The sequence below is a fragment of the Perissodus microlepis genome, chromosome 22 (assembly GCF_051167445.1).
Source record: "Perissodus microlepis isolate ML-2025 ecotype Zambia chromosome 22, ASM5116744v1, whole genome shotgun sequence".
NCBI classification, from domain to species: Eukaryota; Metazoa; Chordata; class Actinopteri; order Cichliformes; family Cichlidae; genus Perissodus; species Perissodus microlepis.
The window spans coordinates 28,340,045-28,367,142 of record NC_140481.1 but is presented as its reverse complement, the minus strand read 5'-3'; the positions used below and the strand labels follow the sequence as shown (position 1 = coordinate 28,367,142).

The 27,098-nt window shown below is 40.9% G+C and overlaps 2 protein-coding genes across 2 annotated transcripts in view; both read left to right on the top strand.

Moving 5' to 3' along the window:
- The first annotated feature begins 125 nt into the window (after positions 1-125).
- LOC146363400 (tubulin beta chain-like) lies at positions 126-10,630 on the top strand. The gene is made up of 5 exons (XM_084919378.1): positions 126-286; positions 4,416-4,524; positions 6,003-6,113; positions 6,901-7,145; positions 7,630-10,630. The coding sequence occupies exons 1-5, from the start codon at positions 230-232 to the stop codon at positions 8,440-8,442; spliced, it is 1,335 nt and encodes a 444-aa protein (XP_084775504.1). The 5' UTR covers positions 126-229; the 3' UTR covers positions 8,443-10,630.
- A 5,272-nt stretch (positions 10,631-15,902) lies between these two features.
- Positions 15,903-27,098, top strand: part of LOC146363399 (uncharacterized) — a 33,264-nt gene continuing 22,068 nt past the window's right edge. Inside the window, exons 1-6 of the mRNA XM_084918907.1 lie at positions 15,903-16,163; positions 22,286-22,345; positions 22,756-22,776; positions 22,953-23,228; positions 24,160-24,247; positions 24,808-25,034. Of these exons, the coding sequence (XP_084775033.1) occupies positions 22,300-22,345; positions 22,756-22,776; positions 22,953-23,228; positions 24,160-24,247; positions 24,808-25,034 (658 nt within the window). The 5' untranslated portion in view covers positions 15,903-16,163; positions 22,286-22,299. The remainder of the gene's footprint in view (positions 16,164-22,285; positions 22,346-22,755; positions 22,777-22,952; positions 23,229-24,159; positions 24,248-24,807; positions 25,035-27,098) is intronic.

The window sequence follows — 27,098 nt, the reverse complement described above, 5'->3', positions numbered from 1 at the left end:
GTCCTTGCCTCAGAGGGAAGGAAACCCCTTTGGGGAAAAAAGCTCAACCTTCAACCAATCAGCTCCAAAGCCACAGACAGAATAACCAATCATTAGCCTGGACTAAGCTATGCCCCACCCCCCGGAGCCAGCTGGACTCAGCGCTGCCACAAACTCTCCACAGTCAGTAGGTCAGCAGCCTTCACTTACTTCCACCGCTCTCTGCTCCATCACCAACTGTCCATCCATCATGAGGGAAATCGTGCACATCCAGGCCGGCCAGTGCGGGAACCAGATTGGTGCTAAGGTAAGAAAAGCTAGTGATGAAAAAAAAAAAAAACCTTTTCTCTTCTTTTTTGTCGTTATTTACTTATTTACCAGTTTAATAAAGTTTTTGTTCAAAGTTTTTCATTTTTAAATCATTTAAATTGCTGCTCTTTTTGTACAGTTTCAATACATACTTACTCTGTATTAAATCATGAAATTACATAGAAATAAACTGATTAATTCCTGTAACTTACTAAGAGGATTTTTGTTTTTTATTTTTTTAAATGTACAAACCTTTAACTGGACCCAGAACAATTGAGAGTTCCATTGTTTTCCCCCACTTTCCCCCCTGACCATTTAAAAGTTACAGTATTCTTTTATACTTTAGCTAACCTCTTTGTAACCTACTTTAATCTAAAGGGGAATGTGCATATTTTGTGTTTTTATCATATGTTACATGAGTCTTGGATTTTTTTCTAGGTAAAAGTTTGACAGAGCTGATTTAATCCTTTTATTAATAGATTGAAGCACTCTTGAGCAGAAACAATAAATCAGTGTTGGGACATAAAAGTGAAGTATAGATAACTTTGCTATTACATATGATAATTTTTAATGAAGTATTATGAAGCTGTAGGATCTGACAAAAGAATGTAATACATGGCATATTAATTACAGCAATATAATAAGACCTCTGTCTAGCAGTAGTCTTTCATACTTTCTCTGCACATGAATACAGTAACATTTGCAGATTTGTAACTGCAGGCAAAACAGTGACTCCAGTCATTGAGCTGGGATTAATGAAGCTGGCCAGACCGGAGCCGACTCACAGGGCCAGCTGCTGCCTTGGCTGCCTGTTGAGCTCGAGTCTTTGTCATCGAGGAGAAAGAAAAAAACAAGAGAAAAGGGTGAAAAGAAAGGAGAAATTCGCTGAGGCAGAGGAGAGGAACGCAGCAGGAGGAGGGTGAAGGGGGAGGAAGATAACAAGTGGTTCAGTGTCTACGCTGAATGCACAGATGAGGTCATTTAAATGGCTGCCTTTTCCAGGCAGTGTGACACATGCGCACGCCCCAGGCCCCCCAAACCAGCAGTCCTCATCCCTGTTTACCCATGGGTAATAGTAAGGGTTTTCTATTTATCTGCATTTTGTTGGAACAGTTTAAAGGATTTCTTGGAAATCTACAGCTACTTACCTCGAGCTGCAGCAGATAGAGGATCAGTCAAGGGATGCAAAATGAATCCAGTGAAATACGGTTGTAAAAATCCCCCCAAACCACAGTTCAAAACATGATTTTTAGGCCACGGTTTCAGAACATATCTCAGTTTTTCTTCAGATGGATTAAAAGAAAGAGAAAAGAAAAATGCTTCGAGATTTGTCCTGGATGCTCTTTGCTCTTTGATCAGAAGAACCTTTATAAATGCCGGTCCAAGGAGAAGAATAAACTGCATTATTCTCCTTTTTGCATTAACTAAAAACACTCAGACTTTACAGCTTTTAACAGCATGCTTTAACTCTGCATTAATATTTCAAGCTGCAATCACAGTATAATTTAATTTGTTAGGTTATTCTGCCTCCTTTATGGAAGTGTCCCAATAGATTAATTCAGCAATGAATTGTTTCAGCTATATAAAGGAGACATTTTCTTTAAAAACAAGCATGCAACCCTTGCTTTCCTTAGAAATTACGGATATTTTTTACTTTTTTGGAGATTTTATTGAGTGATTAGTTAATTAAGAAGATAATACACAAGGTAAAGCTTTAAAATATTGTACATGCAGCCATACAGTCACAGTTTTATCAACTAGATTTTCAGTAAACTCTACAATTAAATAAGAATCACTTATACAAGAACTACTTTAGATATCATAAAACAGCTTAAACATTGTGTGCTATGTAGCAGCATAACAGCCACCAGGTCATGTGATTTTAAGAATGTGATTCTATATATAACTTGAATTTTATTCGTACATTTGGCCTGTTCTGCCTTCGTACAGCTCAGCACAACAGCGGGTGGGGCAGCAGCATATGGGCTGACTTAGTCTCTGCTACTCAAAGGTCCTGATCAGTGAAGACAAGTGTATTTACAGCAGACTTAGTGAGGCTGAGGTCATTTCACAATGGATTAACTGTGCCTGAATTCACCCGCTTACCCAATCCAACCCAAATCTGCTGAGCTTTCCCACGTTTCTGGATAACTTCTCATAGATACGACTGAACGGAGGCTTAGGTTTTCAAACACGGACTTCAAACCTGCCAGCTCACATGCAGTTTGCAGTTTCAGAAATCCTGAAGTGTATGTTTTTGCCTTGGACAAACCAACCTTTCCCCTGCTTATCTCTTTCCCTTAGACACACACACACACTCTCACAGATTAGGGTCACTTGACTGAGCTGGTGTGACAGTCTGTCTCAGCTCAGTTTGCTGTTGATGTTTCAACCCGTGAAACACAAAATCCTCTGAGAGAGTCCTGACCCTCTGACAGCGAATAGAACAAAAAGTTTTACTACTTCAAGCTGTGGGCAACTTTTTATGAGTCTGTGTATGATTCACTGAACCAGTTGGAAAAATCCAGGTGGGGGTAATTACATGACTTCCTCCCTGCCTTTCCTTTCTAAACTCAACTCATAGCTGAACTACAGAGTAGAGCTGAAGACAAGAATGTCCAGTTTTCAATTTTAAAGAGACACATTTATTCCCACATGACACTATAATTTATACGTTTAAATTTCTGTCTCTCAAGCAGATCCAGTGAAGGCTTCATCCAATGAAAGACAGATTTCTTTCTTTTCTAAAAAACACATTAAAATATTTTCATTCAGCCAGATTAATGTGCTGTTAGCCTTTTAAATAGCCGCAAAACTTTAAACTTCAGGGTAAAAACAGCTCATAAAAAGAACATTATCTGGTATCAGTTTATCTTTGAAGTCTTTTTAAGCAAACATGTTAGCTCTACTTTCAGATATAAATATTTGTTGCTTTTTTCTCAGTTTTCTATCATTAAACTAACTGAACTGTATCAGAAGTTGTGAATTTCTCAGCATTTTTAATCTAAATGACATATTATGTATTCATCACATGACTGCGTGATTAAAATAAATCTGAGCTGCCGTGTGTGCTCGCTCTTGTTTGCTTCTTTTATGCTCGTTTCTCATCAGCCTCCTGTACTTCCTCCTGTTTTCCTGTCCAGGTGTCAAAGCTTTGAAACTGCTTTGGCTTGTGCTTCTTCCAGGAAGTTTCAGTCAGAGCAGAAACCAAATATATCCACAAGACTTACCTTTGATTATTTACTGGCATGAGACATAAAAGGACTGAGTGTATTTTGTTACAGTCAGACCAGCTGTGGCAGACCCAGAGTTTGTCTTCATATCCATCTATTTTCTTAACCACTTATACTGTTGGGGTAGTTTGTAAAACATGTTTTTACAGGGAGTTTCTTTGAAATCAAAAGAGGGCTGTTTGCACTGTTATCAGATTGTCTCGTCCACCCTTCCATGTGATTTGCAACGTTTGCAAACTTGAGTCACATGCAGGCATCTTTTTTACTGTTTCTACACTGTGTTCACACTCAGAGACTTAAGCTGAAAAAACTCTGTAGCCTGACATCTTCTGTGTAGGAGATTTATTGAGGGACTCAATAAGAAATCTGAGCTATAAGTGAGAATCAATACTGCCACTGATATTGAGACATTATTAAAAGTATTTATGTCTAGTCTAAGAGCTCCAAAGCATGTTCAGCCAAAATCAGTTTAAAGGTTGGAATGGAACCACGAGGTGACTGTTTGTCGCAGGAAATCCTTCCTGCGGTCTTACAGAACACGTCGCTGTTTTTAGGTGATCTTGTGAGTGCTAACTGTGATCATATGTCAGCGAGTCTTTGGGAAGCACAGAGGTCAGAAGACTCTTGTTTTTCTTCTAAATTTGTTTGCAGTTATGTCCTAAATAACACCACAAAGACACCTCTTTGTGAGATGTTTCCTAACTTTGAAAAACCTTATTGAGTACTCTGTTAGCTCTTTAGCTAACACATGGATGGCTCAGGGGTTAAAAAAAGTGCTTAGTATTGTGCTTGCTTCATGTCATTAAGCTCATTAAATGTATAAAACACTGACATGTGGATGCTTTGTGTATTAGTTCTTGCAATAACAGCTTGTCCACCTTCACCTTTATTTAGTTCTGGGAGGTGATCAGCGACGAGCACGGCATCGACCCGACAGGCACCTACCACGGAGACAGCGACCTGCAGCTGGACAGGATCAGCGTGTACTACAATGAAGCCACAGGTGAGTTCATCCCGACTACAGCGAGGTCTGTGTTTGATAAAATGAAAGAAGACATCTCCTCCCTGTGGAGACACCGGCTCACTGCAGCAGAGAAGCAGAAGATGCAGATAAAAATAAAGCAATGAAGCACTAATTTTTTGTTCGCTGGTTTCACATTGTTACAGGTGAGGATGTGTTATCTTCACCTGTTCTCATGATGACATTTATTAGGGGGGCATGCTGCCTTAAAATGCCAGAAACACTAAACAAGCATGCATTAAACAAAGGTAGTTTATCCTGAAAAACATTTGTACCAAACTCTGTTTGACACAGTGATAGTGGACTATGTTAGCCTTAATTATTCCAAGTCAGAGCCTCAAATGTAGCCCAGGAGCCAGAAGGAGCCTGCCAAAGGCTTCATCCCACTGCTCTGGATGGCTTTAAACATTGCAGTGGAGTCAGTAATTACTCATTTAGTTTCAGTAGCATACATTTTTATGGTGTGGTGATACCAGCATTGGCTTACTACTACCAGTAAAAAAAATAGAGAAAGTTAAAAGTATTTCTGGAACCAGACGAGTTGTTCAAAACATAAAAACATAAAATACTGTTTCTGTTTGGTTCTGAAAACTTAACGTGTGCCTTTTACTTTGGTCTAAAAATTATATTGAACATGTTACGCTCTCCTAAAAAGGTCCTAAAAAGTAACAACAGGGGTCCAGGTTGAAAAAGGAGACAAGGAAGCAAAACTGTTAAATTAAAGGGTTTTATTAATGTTTCTACTACTAACTAAACTAAAAGAGACGAACAAGCTGACATCACCTTAATTAAATTAAATTAGTTTTTCACATCCTTGCTTGTTTTTTGTTTTCCTAGTTTAGATTGTTGTTAGTTGTTTGCTTGCTGTAGTGCTGTCTCAACAGGACCTCATAACATAGTTTTATTCCCTCTTGTGCTTCTTGTCTCCTTTCTGAACAACAATAAATCTCTTGAACCCCGAAAACCTCTGAGGGCTGTTTGTTGTAAATATAACTTGTTATGCAGAGGTTTAACTTGTCCACCCTCTTGAGATCAAACTCGACTGTTTGCGGCCCGTGAACTAAAACGAGTTTGACACTTCTGCCTTCAGTTGTTGCATAAACCTAATTTAACCTGACAGCCTAAAGCAGCCTAAAGTAAAGCTGAAAAATCACAGGCTGACTCAGGAGCTAAGAAACTAAATAAAATGGGCATTTTTTTTAATGAATGAAAATGAACTGGATAAGCTTCGCCGAAAGCTCACAGGAGTAAACGGTCTGTTAAATATGCAGTTTAGCCTCAGTGTGTTGAGTCTAGACATCCTGTAACTTTGCTGTAAATGTCTCCATCTAGTGGCCACATGAGATACTACAATCATCGTTCAGCTTTCTTTCTTTTTACACTTACAGCTCCTACAGGTTTACATACTTTTTGTTAATCTTTTATTTCATCTCTCTTTGTGTCTATTTTAATATATGCAGGTGGGAAGTACGTGCCCAGGGCCATCCTAGTTGACCTGGAGCCAGGAACCATGGACTCAGTCCGTTCTGGACCCTTTGGGCAAATCTTCAGACCCGACAACTTTGTCTTTGGTAAGAACACCACCTACTGAACAGGATGGGCTGCACTTGCTGAACACATGAACTGTTTACACATGAACTTTGGTCAGTTTTGGGACAATCAGGTCAGATTTTCCACTGTTTTTTTCCTCACATGTAGCACGTAGCAGGTACTGGTCTGCTCCACATGCACTCACATTACTGACTGTGTTAAAGTGAAGGAGCTGCCTGGATAGAGTGGGCAGGAGGCAGCACATTTGACTCCCACTCACTAACTGTGAACTCACTGGGCAGTTAGCTGCTCTATGGGCACATCATCACGATCAACAGTCACTTGGAGTTGTATTGTGGGGAGCTGGGTGGTTAAAAACCAGCTCATGTTTGACCGGACAGCACTGGACATTTGCATTATCACATGTGCCTCTTTCAGGTCATCTCTAGAAAAGTTCAAGCCTGTGGTGCATGTGTGAAAACAGCAATAAAGTTAAAAAGTATCAGATGGTCTGCAGCTGTCAGGGTTTGGACTCCTGATGAGTATCTGTGCTGCTCTATTTTGTGGCTAAAGTCACATCGAGTCCATCGGTCAAATTTAGCTCAACAGACTGTCCTACATGGCACAAACAAGCTCACTCCTGCCATAAAATCCCAGCATGAAACCCTCTGGGACCTGAGCTGACTGATTCTGACTCAGTACGATGCTTCAAAGCCAGGCTGACTTTCCTTTGTTGCTCTTTCCTTTCGCAAACACTGGGAAAATGTTTTCTTAAACAGTTTGACTAAAAACTGAAACAGTATAATCAGCTTCACTTTTGTTTCCCAGGTCAAAGTGGGGCAGGAAACAACTGGGCTAAAGGTCACTACACAGAGGGGGCCGAGCTGGTGGATTCAGTCCTGGACGTGGTGAGGAAAGAGGCCGAGAGCTGCGAGTGCCTGCAGGGTTTCCAGCTCACGCACTCTCTGGGAGGAGGCACCGGCTCCGGCATGGGAACCCTGCTCATCAGCAAGATCAGAGAGGAGTACCCCGACCGCATCATGAACACCTTCAGTGTGGTGCCCTCCCCTAAGGTAGAGCATTGCCCCACAGGATGCACTTTTTAAAAATGACCTTTCAGTGCTTACTTATGGTAGTTTTAGTTTTAGAAGTCGTGTTTACTACTGAGCATAGGCTGCACAATAAAAGATCAGAAAAGTGAAGCCGTAAATCTGTGTTCTCTCTAATAATCAGCACGAGGCAAAGTCTGTAAGACCTCAGACCTCAGTAAACACTTTCTTGATGACTTTGTGTTTTCAGTTGCTAGTTTTAAGTCATATTGAAAATAATATAATGTCCATTTTGTAAACTATGTCCCAACAACAGTCAGAAAGGAAGATAAAGCTGAGTATGAGTGACAGGTTGGCATATATCAGTGCCCATGTATCTGTGTTCAGCACTTTGAACTATGGGAAATAAATCTACTGCACAATAAATCGCCTGTTTGTTTGTAATAAATGTTTATGCTATTTCTGCATCAGCCATGAGTATTGACATTTCATCTCGCTCTGTCTTCAGGTATCAGACACGGTGGTGGAGCCCTACAACGCCACGCTGTCCGTTCACCAGCTGGTAGAAAACACAGATGAGACCTACTGCATTGACAACGAAGCTCTTTATGACATTTGCTTCCGCACCCTCAAGCTCACTACGCCCACCTACGGCGACCTGAACCACCTGGTTTCGGCCACCATGAGCGGCGTGACCACCTGTCTGCGTTTCCCCGGGCAGCTGAACGCCGATCTGAGGAAGCTGGCCGTCAACATGGTGCCCTTCCCTCGTCTCCACTTCTTCATGCCCGGCTTCGCCCCTCTCACCAGCCGGGGGAGCCAGCAGTACCGCGCCCTCACCGTGCCGGAGCTCACCCAGCAGGTGTTCGACGCCAAAAACATGATGGCGGCTTGCGACCCTCGCCACGGACGCTACCTGACGGTGGCCGCCGTGTTCCGTGGGCGCATGTCCATGAAGGAGGTGGATGAGCAGATGCTGAACGTCCAAAACAAGAACAGCAGCTACTTCGTGGAGTGGATCCCCAACAACGTCAAGACGGCCGTCTGCGACATCCCGCCGCGAGGCCTCAAGATGGCCGTCACCTTCATCGGCAACAGCACGGCCATTCAGGAGCTGTTCAAGCGCATTTCCGAGCAGTTCACGGCCATGTTCCGCCGCAAGGCCTTCCTCCACTGGTACACCGGCGAGGGCATGGATGAGATGGAGTTCACCGAGGCAGAGAGCAACATGAACGACCTGGTGTCAGAGTACCAGCAGTACCAGGACGCCACCGCCGAGGAGGAGGGGGAGTTTGAGGAGGAGGTGGAGGAAGATGCCTAAGTGAAAGCAAGAAAAAATGATAAGAGGAGGGGAAAAGTTAATAACCAAAAACAAAACAAAAAAATAGAAAAAAATAAAAAAAAAAATGATGTGAAATGAAGGAATGTAGGAGAGCAGATGAGGAAGGTCAGAGGAGGGTGGAGGTCTGAATCGGTTAATAGGACAGAAGAAGAGCGGAGAATGTAGACAGAAGGAAAGATGATGTCATGACCAAATTAATGTGCCACGGTTTACTGTTTCGTGTGACGCCACGTAAGCCGGTTTGATCAAAACTAGTCTCCCAAAATCTTTGTTTTTAACTCTAAGTGAAACAGACGCACTTCTAACACTTTTTATTTCATTGCATACAAGGATTTTCTTTACTGTGAAGGATTCAGCTGCTGTTACACTGAGGTTAAACCAAACCCTGCTCCTACATTCAATCAAACAAGCTTAGTGTTTGACCTGCGATCAAAAACACACTTTCAGCCTCAGTGGAAAAATCATCTTCGGACTTCTTTGCTGATTTTGTGCAGAAGAGGTGGAAAGTGTATCTGTGACGCCTGATTCAAAACAAATAACTGAGCTGTGCAGTCGCACTGGGCGGCCTCTTCATGTTTAGCATCAGCTGATTGTTGGCTTTGGTCTTTTCATTGGGTTTGTTGAACAAAAGGACAAAATTAGAAAATCATGTCGGCGTAATCGAGGTTATCACATTGAGTGTTGAGATAGTTTCAGGTGTGTAACCTCGTAGTCAGTCTAAGTAATAATAAATCATTCTGTTATCAGTGTTAATGCCTTTTATCAGTGTTATTTACTGCTTTGTATCAGCTTTGAACTCTCAGTGATAAATGTGATTTTGGGCAGCAGGTGAGAAAACGTTATCAGTATTTCTTCTTCTGAGGCAGATATGCTTAATTAGCTGGATAATCTCTCATTTTTGACGCTTTTGTCGCAACCTTTTTAAGACTGCATGAGATAAAGAGTCCTGTGTGAGTCAGTCTTACGCTTGCAGAATATATTTTTATTTTTCCGGACATCAGGGTTTGCACCTTTGTGTAAACATCTCTCCAGCCTCTGTGAACTCAGAGAGTTGTTTTTCTACAGCGTCGTGCTGTCATTAGCTTTTGTGGGGAAGAGGCATTCTGGTCTTACTAGACTGAAGGGAGCCATCAGTTACAATCAGGCCATTATTCTTTTCTTTTTCTTTTTTTTTTTAAATCAAAGCACAAGATTGAAAGTTAATGTCAAAAACGGGAACATCTGTTATCTTCTAGTAAATACAGATTCTTGGAAGTGGTTAACCACAACAAAAGTCACATTCAGTAAAATGTCAAAGAAAATGATTTGCTTTACTGTGATATATACATTGGCAGAGCGTTCATAGCAGCAGGATTTTTCTCAGACGCCAGCCAACGTTTTGAGGAGAAACACACTGCACATGCTCAGTGTCCATTATACTAGTAAGTACAGATCCCTTGAAGTGATTAGCCACAACAAAAGTCCCATTCAGTGGATTTCCAAGAAACAAATTCATTTTTAGATATATATTTATTACCAACCAATGTTAGAGGAGAAGCGCACTGCACATAACAACTGTTCTGTTTTCCTTTCATACCACACCTCTGGCTAATAGAGCCCTCAGCTCCTCTGTGTTAAAAGCATGTCGGCTGTTGTTGGATTAACCAATTCAACGGGACATTTTCCAATAAAAAAAAAGTATTTAAATTCAAGCAAATAAACATAAATCTGAGTGTTAAAAAAGTCAGAGTGACAGGAAAGATCAGCGTCTTTGAAGTGTTAACGTTGTGAATAAAAGTTGAAAACTTCACTCAATATTTTTATAACCTCACTATTCAGGCCAACATCTGAAGATCTGAAGTCTAACCTTAACATTTCCTGAAACATGTTTTAAAAATAAAATGGCCAGGTGCTTTTATTTTGAAAGACAAACCCCCCAGCTGCTTTGCAGTTTTATATTTCGTCCTTTAACATATTAATTTAATTTTTCATTCTCCTAAATCTTTTCACACTGAGCCACTACAGTATGCACGTGAACTTCAGCCATGTTTTCTTTGTGTTTCCTCTGTGCTTCATGTTGTTTGTACTTTTTTTTTTATTTTGAAGCTCATTTGAAACTATTTCATTTGGTATCCTGTTGACTGTGAAACATTTGGGAGAAATAAAAACACATTTATAGGAAAAACAATCGCCTGCCGTGTCAGTCATTATTAATGATCAGCTTTTAGTCTGCTTGTAAACAGCTTTCAGTGTCAGCTTTCAGGAAGTCGGTACAATATTATAACAGCAATAAACCGAGTGAGAGCTGCAGGCAAAAGCAAACATCCAAAACATCCATCAAAGCAAAGTTATATTTCTTGAGCTGAAAAGTGTTTTTAATCTCATTTTTTATTTATCTCGGTATTTCTTTAAGATTAAGTTAGTATTGAGTTTATAACATGCAGTGTTGGGACTAACGCGTTATTAAGTAACGCGTTACAGTAACTACGTTATTATTGTGGTAACGAGCACGGTAACTAGTTATTATGCCAAAATCAGGAACGCGTTACTCGTTACTGGGATTTAGATCGGCTCGTTATTCGTTACTTCGTGTGGTGGCTATCGCGGAGCTTCCACAGATTCAGTAACATTAGCAAGTGGTGGAGGCCAGCAGGTGGATGAGAGAAAGGGGACGCAGGAGGAGCAGAGACCCGAAGCTGCCGCCCGTCCGAGTGTCAGCTGAACTGAACTTCAGGTAAGAAGTTATGACCTGCAGTCTATCTGGTCAGATATAAACCAAGTTTAGTTGGAGTTTATTTCCGTTGTGCTGACTTTTTGTACTGCGTGCTAGCTAGCATGACGGAGTTTCTATACAGCTGGGTGGTGCTATGTTACTGATGTTGAACTTTATTTTGTTCATACGGTTAATTATTAGAGTTGCACGTTTCGTCTTGAGGTGAAAAGGAACAGTTTGTCCCGGACTTCAGCTACAATGAAAAAGACACAAAGCTGGAGTTATTCTGTGTCTTTGCTGCACAGCTGCCTCTTCTTCTCTCATTCTCTCCCCTCCCTCTCCTGTTGCTACTTTAATCATGAAACTGATCAATGATCAGCTGATCGGCTTTTCTCTCTTGTTTATTTATCGTCCGCTTTGCGCCAGAAAGAGGAAACCACCGGATGCCGCGTTAAACAACAGCAGCACGTTTGATCAGCTGTTGTTAGAATTTATTTAATATTAATTTCTAGTATCAGCTGATGTTTGCTGGAGCCACAGCTGTAAAGCTGCTGGTCATGATATCGGTTTGTATATCTGGTGAGTGGGAAACATGAAGATGAAACCAGGAGATGTCCTTACTGAATCATCAGAGCTGAACAGGTGATGGAGAAACAGGTTTACCTTTTAGGTGACATGAATGAGTTGAAGGGAAGATATGAACTGTTTCTGAGAGACAAATAACACCAGGATCCTTTTCTATGTAGCTGACAGCTGGTAACTGTGCAGGGGCGGGTCTAGCAAAGTGTTGCCAGGGGGCCAGGTAGGGCATTAACAGGGAGAGGTGGGCACAAAGAAATACTTTCTTATTCTCATTTCAAATGTCTAGCTTTTAATAAATAATTATCTGAGTCTTACAACAAACGATTGATAGATTGATACATATATACCATCAAGACAGTGTACATCACTGTCACAACAGCGTTTGTTTTCATTCAAAGGCTTTATGATATTTGCTATAATGGCGGGCCGGTCTCTAGTCAAAATGCCCGGGCTGATTTTTTGTCCCAGTCCAGCCCTGTATGCAGCTCATCTGCAGTCTGGTGTTACCTACATCTTCCTATTCAGAAGGCAGAATTTCCGAGTTCTGAGTACAATCAAAGCACCACGACTGCAGTTTTTGTGTTGGATGTAAAAGGCGCACATGACGCTGTGACGTAGGCTAGAATCATGGCGGCGGTCAACGACGGTCCAGGCGTGGGATTTCTCTCGTGGAAATATGCACATTATTTTTTCCTTTGGTAGGTGGCACAGTGCACTGTGGCAAGTAAGCAAGCTAGAAGACTGGCAGTCTGGCTGGGTTTAGTTAGCAACACATTAACAAGAGAAGTCTGAGTAAAACCAAAGTTACTTTCCCTAGTAACTAGTTACTTTGAAAGTAACGAGTAACTTGAAGTAACTGAGTTACTTTTGATGGAAGTAACTAGTAATGTAACTAAGTTACTAATTTAAAGTAACTTACCCAACACTGATAACATGTAAGGAAATTATGAAAGATTTTAATCTGGTTTCCACGATAACTTAAAGTTGTCTTCCCAACAAGCTAAAACATATAATATATGTCATATCATACGTTTGCTATAGTAACTCATTGTGTTTAACAGATGGCTATTTTATTATACAGCAAGGTTTTAGGTATCAAAGTGGGGATGCTTTCAGAAATTTTTAGCTTTATTTATTAGTTAATATGAAATAAGCAGGAACTGTGAGTGGATAGGATAGTGGGGGTGAGAGCTGATCAGTTTTAAACAAGCATGTCTGAGAGCATTTGCTACTTAGACAAGAGTAGACTTTAAATTTTGGGCAGAAGGTGGTTTCCAGAAGATTTGGGACGTGTTTCCCAATGTGAGGGACATAGCAGAAACCAAATAGTCTCTCAGTCTTTCCTCGTTTCCTCATGGTGTAACTGGGAAACTGGAAATCAGAGAACAATCCAACAGGAGTGGGTGAGAGTGGGCCAGCCAGACTTTCTGATTGGTTTAAGGTGAAAGGAGAAATCGGAGAATATAATGAAGTGCAGGGCAGAAGTAACAAATTAGCAAACCAGAAGATACTGTGGCTTGAACAGGAGGAGCAGGGCCAGGTTTAAAGATCTCCCATCTATACTTAAACTCCTGCTTTTCCTTTCACCTTACACCAATCAGAAAGTCTGGCTGGCCCACTCTCACCCACTCCTGGTGAGAGTGTGTCTGCCAGAGAGCTCCAGAGAACAGGGAAGAAAAAAGTAAGAGCAGGACAGAGGAGGCCATAACAGCTACACAGGTAAGAAACAAGTGATTTAATACAAATAACCAAAACATAGTCAAACAGTGTTAAAGTTGATCCTGTTTTCTGCTAATGTACATCTTAAATCTGGGTACCTATACTGTATACACTGCAGGTGCATATACTTAAAACATGATACATCAGTAAATACATAGATCAATAAGCACAAACACAAGTGACTCAATGAAAATTAGCAGGAGTGATCCCTTTCACTCTGTGGGGGGAGGAGGTTACCATCTGCTGCAGTGCTCGTTGCTCTTTGAAGATTTTCATTATAACTCCTCTGTGTGTTTGGGGGTCGCTGTGCTGCTGCAGAGCAAATCTGAGGCCCATCAGAGGCTCCCCTAGTGATGAATGAGCATCTAAACATCTTCAGCACGTATGCACGTCAAGTCTGGACAACTAATTCATGTATAATAATGTCCAGACTCCACAAATAGGCAGATAAATAGCACTCTTACAGGGCCTGCACCTCCGGCAGGTCGGGGCTGTGATTCAGTCGAAGGCAGTGACGCTGGGAGCTGGCATAAATCAGGACCTTGGACAGCATCAACAGAGAAGTACAAGTCAGGAAATTGGGATCTTGGTCAGCACCACAGTAAGCCGGGAAGATGAAAGACCGCGCTAATTTACATCCAACATAGATCTCTTGTTGATTTATTGCTAACGGTGTAAAACAAAAATGACCCTCTGGGTCAGTCCAGATTTTTGCATCCATTCTAAGACAAATAAATAAATAAATAAAGTAGAATAGTACAGTGCATTAGACTATGAAAATGTTTCAATAAAGTAAATTCTTTTTCTCACATAAATGAAATGTGATGAGTCAAAGTGGCTCAGTTAATAATTTTTAATAAAATTAAAATATAATGTAAAACAATTATTTTTAGAAACTGACAACAAATGTGTTCAATCTAGTAAAATGCAATAAAAAACAGAGAGTCTAAAAACTGCCCAAACTTACTGGAGAAGAGTGCTGTCAATCATTCTCTGGCACAATGACAAGAGCTGTTCTAGTACTGCTTTTACTACTTTTCTGCTTGTGTAAAGATGCTGGTGCAGTAACATTGAGCACTGCTGCTTGTAAACAGTTGTTCCACACTAAAATGAATTTAAAAAACACCTACAAACAACCATGACTGATGAGCACCTGTGGCCTGGTATACAGAGGTCTAGTATACCTCCAAAGGACATCGATGAGTTTATTCTACTATTTAGCAGCAAACACAAACAAAAACAGAACAGCTGTTTTTTTAAAAGGCTGTTTTAAAGCAGAGCTCACCCAGCTGGGTGATGGCTTAGAATGGGAAGAAAAGATGCATATTAAGTTACTCCCACCTCATGTATGCTTTAGCTGTTGATCACACATGTATGCAATAAATTAATCTGATGAAATACAGAAGCACAGTCTAACAACTTGTTGTTATTTGGCTACACGTCTGCAGGGAGTTATTTTCAATATTTTTGTGATTTTAGACTAAAAAGAGATAACTATACACAGTTAGAAGTTGCTATGGTAACTTGCCAGCCCCTTAAATTACAGCTCAATAAAAACTGGAAAATGGGTCTTTGCACCTCATACTGACATTACTCTCTGTGAATACATGATCAGACTTTATTACAGGATGCCAGCTTAAACTGAGAAACTTGATCTGATTTACCCCAGCTCTCTTATATTAATAACTAATATGCCAATCTGCTTTCTATTTTTGTCTGCCCTACATCCATTGGTTAATAATTTTCTGCCTTTGCAATGCACATTAGCATCGTGTTATCTGTAGATCTTTAGGATATCTGTTGAATTTACTGTAGATATGCAGCATATTAATGCAAATGCTGAATATTTGCATTAATACACAACAGAGGAACTTTTGTTATTGCAGCACTGGAGCTCTATGTGTGCACTGTGACAGTTAACAGTACGAAGCTGCCTAATGTCTTCATTAGAACATAATGCAAATCTTTTTGCCGACTCAGTCTAGCAAAAGGCGTTTTAATGACACTGCAAAAGCTTCTGCATGTTTTATACAGCTTAAGGGGTTTTCTTTTTTTTGCAGCGTGTTAATCACATTGTGCTTGAGATTAACAGGAGACCATTCACATGCCACTTAATATTGATTTTAACAGGTGTGCCTGTCACTTCGTGTAATTGGCTTTCTTCATTTTTGATTTGTAGTTGTCTACCACTTCATGGGTTAAATATGTCTGTGTTTTTATGTAAATCTTGTTGATTGCAAAGGAACAAAGCGCTTTAATGTAACTGAAAAAAAATAAGAGACGAGCACATGCTGTTAGAAATAAATACTAGAAAATAATAATTATGTAAATGTACGAAAAACGTTAATGGAAAAAAAAATTAACATAAAATTGTTTTCGATGGTAATTTTGAACAACAGGCTGGAGAAATCGTGCATGTGTGATGGTGGCCTGAGGTTAAACTGCAGAGCGGTTTCTTGTGGCTCCGAGCCAGAATCGACGCTTTCTACCGAAGCTTTCCGAGCAAAGCCGAAATGAAATGGTCCACAAACCCGACATCAACCGAAAGTCCTCAGCCCACTCCCGAATCGGCCTCATTGAAGTCTCTAGTTGTCGGGTTGGGGGGTGATGGGGTGGACGAGATTGGTGAGATAAAGAAGGAAAAACATTTCCATCACTCCTGAGCCCCTCCCTGTCCAGTGATTTTCGGATCTGAGGCTTGACAAAGGTAATTACCCTCATCCATTTATAATTGCATATTACAACGACTGGTCTTTTTTCCTCGTGATTTCGCTCAGTCAGGGAGGTAGTGGGTTAAATTCTGCAGTTTTTCTTCGCTGTTTTGACTATTTGCTTGTGTTGAGCGCTCGCACCGGTGATGTAGGGCGTGTAACCACCGGCGGCAGCAGTTACAGGGATCTCCTTCACACAATAATAAAGCAATTAACGCTACATTAGGGGCAAACTTTCTGAATTTCCTGGGAAAATTGCAAATTCCACAGCATTCAGGCAGAAATCAAAGCGCTGCGTTTGTTTGCATGGTGCCACTGCGCACAGTGGCCTCCTCCCTTCTCCTAATTTTGGCTTAATTCTGTAAATTCATTCGTGTTTTTGCTGACGCCACTGAAAAAGCAGTCTTTGCACTCATGCTGATAATCAGATCGCCAAGTGGTTTAACGCTCGATATGCTGTACAGCGTATGATCTCGTGTATGCTGCCCCTGGCTGTGGTGCATTATCGTGTGCTGTGTTCGGGAAATACCCGTCTGAAAACAGGGTATTTTCCAGGCAGAAACGGTTATGCAATGCACTATAGCACACACCACAGCCTCCTGCTGAAGGGCTGAAGTATTGGTCACTGAAAAGTCATTTACATTTTATTAAGAAAATGGATGGATGAATAAGTGCTGTGGTGAACTGTGGGAAGCCTTGTTTTTATTTTGTGGTAAATACATGAACCAAGCCACCGGTCTGTGCGTCATATTTATGAAAAATGCTTCTTATTAGGGTTCGTTTTGCTACAAATCTCCTCTAAGTGACGTGCCAATATTTGATTACTCTTTACTTAAACCATAAATTGATGGTTTACTGTTACCCCTCTGACATCTGTGAATTAATGAAACAAAGAGAGTCTCCATTCATGTTCACTCTGTCCCTTTACTCCCCTCCATTTTATCTGGACATCCACAAATTGGGACCGGTCCCATTCATGCTGGTGTTGGTCGTGACACACCCTTGGCTGCACCAGCTGCTGCTTCTGGCTTTGTGAGCTGTATAAGGAGGGGTTAAAGGGGGGGGGGGGGGGGGGGGTGCAGAAGAGAGTACATTCAAGTCCACAGAGTGGAGCCAATCTTGAAGGTGCAGCATCTTTAGATTTGAAGAAGAAGAAGAAGAAAACTTTATTTGTCAATTTCTTCAAATGTACTTGCCATACAAAGGAATTGAAATTACGTTTCACACTGTCCCACTGCTGATCACTCTGACTGGAAAATGGGTACAAGGGAGAAGCTTTGGATTAGCATTCTGAACATCAGTGATGTTCAGCATTTTCAGGTGGTGCAGAAGGGACCAGGTACCACTTAGGTGTGGCAGGTAGGAAATAGGAAAATGCTACTAGAAAAAAATAGCACTTGAAAATTCAAAAGTCATCGAGTTATAACCATCACAGCTGACCTCCATGAACATGCATTACCAGCATTGTCAGTATAAAAGATGCATGCAGCCACCATCACTCATTAGTAAGGGAAGTGTCATTAGGAAGTTAAGCATTTTCTCTGTTCCCATCTTGGTGTTTTGAAAGTGGATGTCAGGAGTGCACATCAACTTTTACCTCTAATGATGACCAAAGCTTAAAAAAAACAAACTTCAAGTTTCACTCAGTATGACCTGAAACCACCGAGAGAGCCTATGAAGTCATCAGGAAAATGTCTACTGAGATTGTGGAGCAAACTAACAGAGAGCTGTTTTTACAAAGCCTTCTTTGGAAGTTTAGATGAGTTGCCCCCTGCTGGCCATTAAAAGTAATTCAGGTTTAAGGCTTTTCTGCACTTCTGTGGAAGCTACTTTTACCTTTTATAGCATCTTAAGTTAATTTCTTGCAAAGTAAAGGAGTTGGAGAATAGTAGATCGTAGATCAACCCCCCCCCCCGCCAAATCGGCACCTCACCGCAGTGAAAGGGGGTTATAGCAAATTGGTCTCAGGGGAGGAATCAGACAAAGAGCGATGGAAAACCCTAACAGAACAGCGTTCTCAGTGTCAATTAACCTCGCCTGGAAGTGGGAAATTGGGGCTCTCTCTCTCAGAGCCAGGCCTGTAAGAGGTGTCTGGTGACCAGGTCAGTGTAGATGGGGCCTGTTTGGGCACAGCCCAAAAAAGATAACGTGCTTTAGCCCCCCTGTGGACCCACCACTTGTGTCGGCGGGCACTGGGGTTCAAGCATGTGGACCCTCAACATCACAGACTGGTTTCTGGAACACTGTGAGGCATATGAAGGTGATTTATTGTCTCAAATTCATATTTAAAGATTTCAGTGCATATGATTATATTACTTTTTATTATATAGTTATATTTGATGCAGTGTGGAGGACAACACTATGTCCACCTCTTATTTCCACCTGTGCTTGCACTGGTGTGACAACACAGTTTTTGAGAGTCGAGGTACCCCAAACCTTCACTTCTTCTGATGTTATTGAGAAACTGTCACTGCTGCGATGATTCAGTACAGGTGGAGGATATTTGACATTAGTGCACTATCATCACAGCTTATGAGTCAGACTAACCTTGAAAGGAATCAGAAGGATAATTAATGAGAGAGAAGACAAAGAAGGGAAAGTGTTTGAAGATAAGATAAGAAATACAGAAAGACAAACAGGAAACCAGAATCAGATTGAAGCTGGGAGATGAGAGAGCTGATACTGAAACAGGAGGAGGATGGAGGCATGATGCTGCTGCCCTCCGTCTTGTGTGGGAGAGCAGCGATGAGGTGGAAAACGCTCTTAAATCCGTCAGTCACGACTGATGTCAGACTGATGAGATCAACCGGAAAGATGTACCCTCCGAGCCTCTCACCGCGGGGCGGCTGCTGGACGTGTCATACGCACTTCACTAAATGCTATGCCTTGTATAGTTTGATTGATCCTTTTAGTTATAATAGGAGACATGAGAGCTATGACCCCATTTAGACTCAGCCTCTATAAATGGACACAAGAGACTCAGCCAAAGGACAACGATTACATCTGTATAACAGGCTTCTTAGCTTATTATGGCTTTCCTCTGACGCAGCGAGTGAGATGTTTAGAAAACCAGAAACTCTGGAAAATGCATCATCATACCTGCACTTAGGAAGAAATCCAAACCGGTGGTGTCAGGTGTGAGTTTTGTTTCATGCACAGCCACTACTCCCACCGCACTTCACTGAATACATATTTCATGTTTTTAAAGTGGATGTGTACATTTATGTAATCAGCAGCAGCCTGTCATTTTCCCGTCAGATGCATGCTTCCTCCCAATCAATGAATCAAACCAGTGATTTATGTCTTTGCTGCAGCCCAGCATGAGCACTCACACATGCAATAAACTAATGCCACTGTAGAACATTAAAGTGAGATGATTTAAACCTGCTTCAAAAGGGTGGCGATTAGAAAATATGCTATGATTACTGTGTTTTCTGCAAAGGACTAAGAGCCTCTGGAACAGTTTTCCTGCCCACATTAATGCTAGGGTGTCATTTTGAAATGTCTTCACATGTGTTGATGTGCTGAAGGAAAGTGTATGGGCTGTCACCTCTTTTTTTCTTTCTTTAAATAGCACTCTAATCCCTCATCTGAAGGAGCTGGCAGAAAGGCAGTAGCATTTTATTGTTCTCTCAGTCTGAAGATGCCGTGATTCCCTCTTTTCCACCATCCTGAACTGGATCCAGGCAGGAAAATAAATTATACTTCCAAATATGCTGCAGAGCTCTGAAACCTGCTTTAAATTTAATAACTTTTTGCAGGCTGACATCTGTAATCAGCAGGAAGAACCACTTTATTTGAATAAAAACTGAATTATCAGCAGGTATTTGGCATTCCTGTTCATTTCGTCTTTGTTGTTCAGAGTTATGTGGAAGGTTCAGTAAGTTTCAAATTAAAAGCGGACATATTTAGCCCGTGCCTGTTTGTGTGTTTTGTTTTGCTGAGCAGGCGTTTTGAAGCTGGTTGTGTCAGCCGCCCCATTAGAGCGGCGCTGTCGAAACAATGCCAAGGATGGAAGCAGGTGGATTGATTATTGTCATCCAAGTGTCAGCCTGATTGCAGGTGTAGTGTTAGGACAGTGGATTTGTGTTGTAGATGAATGCAAGTCTTTGATGTAAATCTGCAGTTAATGGCACAATTTAATACTTCGACAGTATGTCAGTCTTTTACACCCACATGTCTTTGTGTTCCCCGACAGGATTATTACTAGCTTTTATAACAGAGTTGTGCGTATAAGATGGACACAGACAGCTGTAGACACGAAGTACATGAAGCAGTGACTCCTGTAATGCTTCTTTGACGTTCTCCTGAATACTGCATGTGTAGCTGGAGCTCTGTAGTGCAGCACCTACCTCTTGTCTGTGAGGGGCATTTAGTTAGAAGAAAGGTGGCTTAAATGAAGTTTGGTCTTAAAATTAAAGAAGCTGAAGCAGCTGGTTTTAGACAGTGAATATAATGGGGCGCTACACCAGCATAAGATGATAAAGGATTATTTTGACCTGTGAATAATGTAAGGGATGTTGCTTGTTTTTGGACTCCACTAGAATTAAAAAAATGAGTATAAGGTGCTGGAAATGAGCATTCAGGCCTACTTTAATGACAGCTACTCTGAGTACTTGACTACTGTTTTTTAGCATTGATTTGCAATAATGGAGGCCTGCTCAACTGGTCAGTAATACTTGTAGTCCATTTGGACTACAAATAATGAAAGATCAGGGTATACACCTCAGTGGCCACATCATTAGTCACACCTTACTGTATCAGGTTAGACTCATTTTTACGTTCACAACTGCCTGTATTATTTGTAGCATACATTCAACAAGGTGCTGGAAAGATTCCTCAGAGATTTTGATCTGTGTTGGCATGAAAGCATCACACAGTTGCTCCTGATTTGTTGACCGCACATCCATGATGTGATCCTCCCATTTCAATACATCCCAAAAGGAAAGATTGAGATCTGGTGACTGTGAAGGCCATTTAAGTACAGTGAGCTGGTTGTCAAGTCCAAGAAAGTAGTTCTGGATGATGTAGTTTTGTGACATGGTGAATTCTCCGGCTGGTCGATGGGTACACTGTGCTTGTAAGAGATGGACATAGTCAGAAACAATACTCAGGGAGGCTGATGATAAGAAACTATAATCCCCACCACTACCCTGAACCACAGATACAAGACACGATGGAAACCGTGGTTTCATGTTGTTTATGCAAAATGCTGAAGCGAGCCGACTGTCAGAGTTCTTCTTCATTCTGATTCTCAGTTTAAGCTTCAGTAAGTCGTCTTGATCGTCTCTACATCCCTAAATGTTCATTAGATTTTTGCATTAACCAGTTTATGTTGTTAATCTTTCTAGTCCTTTTTGTTTCTACCTGTTTCATCGTGTCTGTCTTAATCTTTCATCTAATTATCCCACCTTAATAACTATGCTACTACTGCTTAGTGTAAGCCGGTGCAGTTGCAGCTAAAGGTCAGTCCCCTCGTGCCAGCTGGCTCCTGTCCAGCTCATCATCCCAAAGCAGTGGCTGTGCGCTCTTGCATTTAAATATCTACTTTCTCTTCATTTACTCTTCATCTTTTTTCTCCTCTTGATTTCTCCCCTCGTCCTCCGTTGCAGTTTGTGATCCTGTGTCGTGAGTGGAAAGCCGATTATCTCCCAGCACCACGGGAGACACGAGGAGCCGCTGTTCAGCTCACGCAGCACAACATCACGTTTTTGTCTTGAAGACACTTTATCTATAAAACTTGACTTAATAATATATTTGACTTTGCAACAGCACTATAGGTTTTCTTGCCAAAGAGTGTTGGCGGAAGTCTACTCTTAGATATTTAACGAGCTAATTTGCGAAAAGCTCTTCAATGCCGCACAGCGGTGTAGAGAATTTAGGGGTGGGCGGGGTTGGGTGCTTCTACTCAGCTTGAGGACAAAAATTGAAGTTGGCATGCTTCTACCTTAGCGAGGTGTTTCTAAATTAAACACAGAAGCTAACAAATATATCTTGTCAAATAAAATTATGGGAAATGTTGCTTTTTTTGAAAACCTGGAGCCACGATCCTGCTATAAAAAGCCTTTTTTAATTTGTTTTGTATTGTCTGTGGGTTTCTCTTCTCTTTTGTGTACAGATCAACTGTTCAAGATGAAAGTAATTGGCGCCGCAGTGCTCAGCGTCCTGTTCTGCACGGGTAAGCAAGAACATAATCAGTCACCAGGGAGAGAGTTTAGATAGATGAACTGTTGAAACAGACTTCCTGCAAAACCACATTTGTTTTAACTGGGTGATTAGCATGGATGCTGTGAAAGCCTCACCAAAGAAGCTAAAACACATTGTGATCTAGTTAATTTCCACTTATTTCCTTTCATTTCGCCTGTAATGAAGAATCTGGCTCTTTGTTTTTGTATCCAGTCTATTGTTAGCTGTCATTATTGGCGGCATTTACATTTCAAATGCTTTAATGCTTTCTGTGGAAGCTGTGTGGTTTTTCACTTGGAACAAAGGAAATGATTTAAAGGTTTTTGTATAATCCAGCAGACTAAAAAGAAATGCGCATTAAAATAAACTCATTTTAAACTAATCTTTTGTTGTTTCCCACAGTCCTGCCAGCATCTGCAAAAGGTAAAAATGGTTGTTTGGATGTTAATGCACGCCTGAGAACGCTCTTTGAGGATTATTATATTATATACATGACAAAGACAAAGTGTTTGTGCTTTCAGGTTAAAGCCAAGTATAAAAACTAACAAAAAGAGTAATTCAACATATCTAATAAAAAACATCTTGATTGCTTCTACCAGTAAAAACGGAACACAGGACAGCTTTCTTTGGCGAGGACGTCCACATCGATGTCCCACGCGGGAATGGCAGCGAGGTCATCTTTAAATCTGCGACCAGCGAGTCCTACGACATGCCGCTGATCACAGCGGGGAAAGTGGTGAATCACAACATTTCCTATTCCAACACTTTGGGCTACCTGGTGCTGGAGGACGTGCAGGAGCAGAACGAGGGCACGTACATCATCAAGGACACCAACAATCCGAACACTGAAAGGCACTTCAAACTCATCGTCAAGGGTAAGCCTCCCTCTGTCTTCTTCATGTGCTTTAAGTTAGATTTTTTTAAATGTGGTTTGGAAACAGGAAAAACGCTGGACACAAGAGATACGAAATACGAAAGAGACATTCTGTGCAGGCCGGCAGTATAACTGTGAAAGAAATTATAAATGTTCTCTATGATCGGTCTTGATTTTTTAAATTTCACGTGTCTTACAGCAAAGATTGTTCAACTCAAACACACAAAGAAGACCAGGTTTTACTTGCAGGAAGCCAGAAAACACAAATTAGTCACCATCTTAAAAGGAAACGCAACATGTCATGTTAGATGACTCAAAAGTGCTTTGGGGCATCTCTTGTGTTTTTAAAAATGTGCTTTGTAAATAAAGTGACTTTACTTGACATAAGTTTGATAAGATACACACTGTGCTTTACGTACATGAAGATACAGGACCCATGTTGACAACAGTGCAGAAGAGAGGCGAAGAAGACAGTGCTGACAGGGTGGAGTGAAGGGTGAAGACGAGTGTCAGGAGTGATTATGACTAAAGGATAGCAGCAAGAGTGAAGATGATAGCGAGAGGTGGTGTGTTTGCTGGGTTTTGTTTGGAGTTAGTGGTGCTGACAAAAAGACAGAAGCCAGAGGTGGAGGTGGCACAGATGGCGATCAGTGGAACAGCTCAGGTTAAGCAGGTGGAGACAAAGTCAGAGAACCAAGAGATGGTTTGTACACGTGCAGAGGTCAGATAGTAGATATGCTGGACAGACGATGGTAAAGATGGAGCTGCCAGGCAGGAGGAAAAGAGGAAGATGACAGAGACAAAGGAGGACATGAGAGGGTTGGGCTCACTGAGATTTCTCCTGAGAGTTTAATATTTACACTCACGTGACTTTTGCGACAACATGACAAATTTCTCATCTTTGACTGTTTGTTCTCTGTGTCGATGATCAGACTGCGCTTTGGAGCAAATTGTCAAATACGGAGAAACCTACTACATCCATCTTAGCAACATTAAAGGACCCATCACCCTGGAGTTCAGGTATGTTCATGTTAATCGGTACCAAAGCTGGAATCATTTTCTTTACAGATTGTTTGAATGTTTTGACTTAAACAAGAACAGTGTGATGAGAAGATCCTGGAAATGGTAAAAAACCAGAGCAAACATGCCATAAAATCTAGAAAAAGGGAACACAAAGCAGAAATCTAGAGATAACAGATGGGTGGGTGACAAAGGCCAAAGGGCTGTATACACAGAGGACTGATCACACATTAGGAAACAGGTGGGAACATCCAGGGAAACATTAAGTAAAAGCACAGAAGACATACAAAGAAAAACAGTTACCAAAAATAAACCAGAAAGACACACATGACAGAGAGAGGGGACGACTGGAAACACACAAAGGAATAACAATAAAACACAGACAGAGGCTGCTCTCCAGCTCCTTCTGTGTTACATCTATTGTGTGTTGAAATAAGCCAGAAATGAATTAATAAAGAGAAGAAGAAACAGGTCGGTTAACATCTCTGGAAACATCCTTAATCGCAGTCACTGTGTTACTTTATCTGTTCTGTATTATTCTGATTTTTCACCATTTTTAGGCCCAGTCCGTCTCAACTTAATCAGTCAGAGACGCAGTACACAACCGAGCCTCCACCTGTGGTGCTGTACGACCAGACGGGTGTGTTGGCAGAAGAATACATGAAACGCCTCAGCGTGTCGGAGAAGCGTGTGGTGCTGCACTCGGTCAGGATGACAGATGAAGGCAGCTTTACAGTAAAAGACAGCGAGGGCAAAGTCAAGATTCGGACCTGCCTGAATGTCAGAGGTAAGTGAAGATCAGAGCTTTACAGCATCCTGTCGGCTTTAATCGATCACTCAGTGTTAAAGTGAGTCATTCTGTGTGCGTGCAGATGCTTTGTGCCTCTGACTTCCTGTCAGTCAGTAGCTCTTTTCTTTGTATTTTACTTAAATTCTACCACAACTCTTGTTTATTTTCCCCGAACGTATTTGCACTTCATGTATTATTTGTTCTGCTTGGCCCACCTGCAGTGACTCTGTGCCCCCCAACTGGGGTTTGTGTGTGTAGTTCTTAACCACACAAGCCTAAGGCTACACTTTTAAAATTTTGCCTGAGGAGAAAAAAAATCTAATTTAGTCAATAAAATAAAGTGTCAGGTAAAAATAAGTAACCTTGGGCTCTATGCAAGAAAATAACTTTTGATGCACAGTAAGGCTAATTTTAAATATTGTTAGTTTAGAGTGTGATTTGAAATAGAGATTATAAAGTTTTTGCAATATTTTTCTACCTAATCAAAAGTGACAAAAAAGCCATGAGACAATCATTCAGCTGGTGTTACTGAACCTGCTTTTAATAAAGTCTTAACTTCAGCTCTTCTAATTTGTTCCTGAGGAAATAAAAAGCACTCAATCCTGTGTTTACTGCAGTTACAGTAGTAACAGATGGCCTCCTCAGTTATTGTGTTGTGATTGGCAGTCTCCAATTTTCTCTTAATAAATATGTCCTGGAACCAGAAAAAGGGTCTCTAGGGAGGAAGAGGTTAAGTAGCCGAGTAGCTTGATGTGCCCGGTCATTTATTAAAGCCTCCATAGTTTTTAATAAGTGATTTTCTTTTTGTGCTTTTCATGTTTTCCTAGATTTTCGCTAAATGGTCATGTTGGCTGAGTGCCACTGTCTTAAAATCCTTAATCTCAGAAAAGGTCAAAGTCTTTATTAAATATATTAAAAAAAAGTTAAACCCACCTATAGGGATTCTGAGCTCAATCAAAAACACATTTACTTTGGTGAAGGTTACAGAGCCAAAATATTACAATTGAAGACTGATAAATATCACTGAAATTAAAACACCGCTGAGTTTCTACAGCAACACAAGAGCTTCTGTGAGGCTGGTCTTTGAGCTAAATGCCAACATTTGCATACTTTCATGCAGATAATGTAGTTATGTACCATTTTAATTAACTAGTATTATAACAATATACGGCTAAGCCTCGTGGGAGACTTTATTATGAGTAATATAGATGTTCTTTTTCATAACTGTGTGGTTTTGTGTTTCAATGTCATGAGTAATTTATCTCATTGGGAGGATGAATGTCCAACAAATTTCATTAATCAAACTCATTAACCTCTAATCAGTTCATCCCATGTTTCAGTCCAGCCTCAGTGCAGCAGACTCATTGAATGAATGATTGATATGTTGCTTCATACTTCATACTGGCTCCCAACTAATAAGCCAAGCCAGGACCACCGAGTCAGAGTGGGGTCCTTCCTGCCCACTGCTGTTTGTCGGGGATGTGAAAGGGAACTGAAAAGCAGGACTCACAGACACAAAAGAATAAAGTGAAAACAAATTTTTTATTAGGAGGAATGTCATAGTTCATAAATGAGGCTCAAAATGCACAACAGATGTTCAACACACTCAATTGCAGGAACCTAAGAGGGAAAATTAACAGTTGCTGATACAAAGGACGAAGGGAAACTGGGGCTATATAAACACAGACACTGAGGGCTAATCAGGGAGTTAGACACAGCTGAGCCTCAAAGCACAGGTGAAACTAATCAGGTCAACACAAGGGAAGTAAAACTAAATTTAAAACACAACTAACTAACAAACTAAAACAGAATGTGTATTTTTTTTTTTATTATTCATTTTTTTATATATATACATATATGTTTCTATCTATCTATCCATACATACGTATATACACATACACACATATACACATTTTCAATAACCCCAGTAACACCTACCTACAGATATATATATATATACCCATACCAACATACCCGTGCACACGCACACATGAAAATATTGGACAAGAACACCCTATCAAATCTCTACCTCTTCCCTGTACCCTGTAAAAACCATATCCT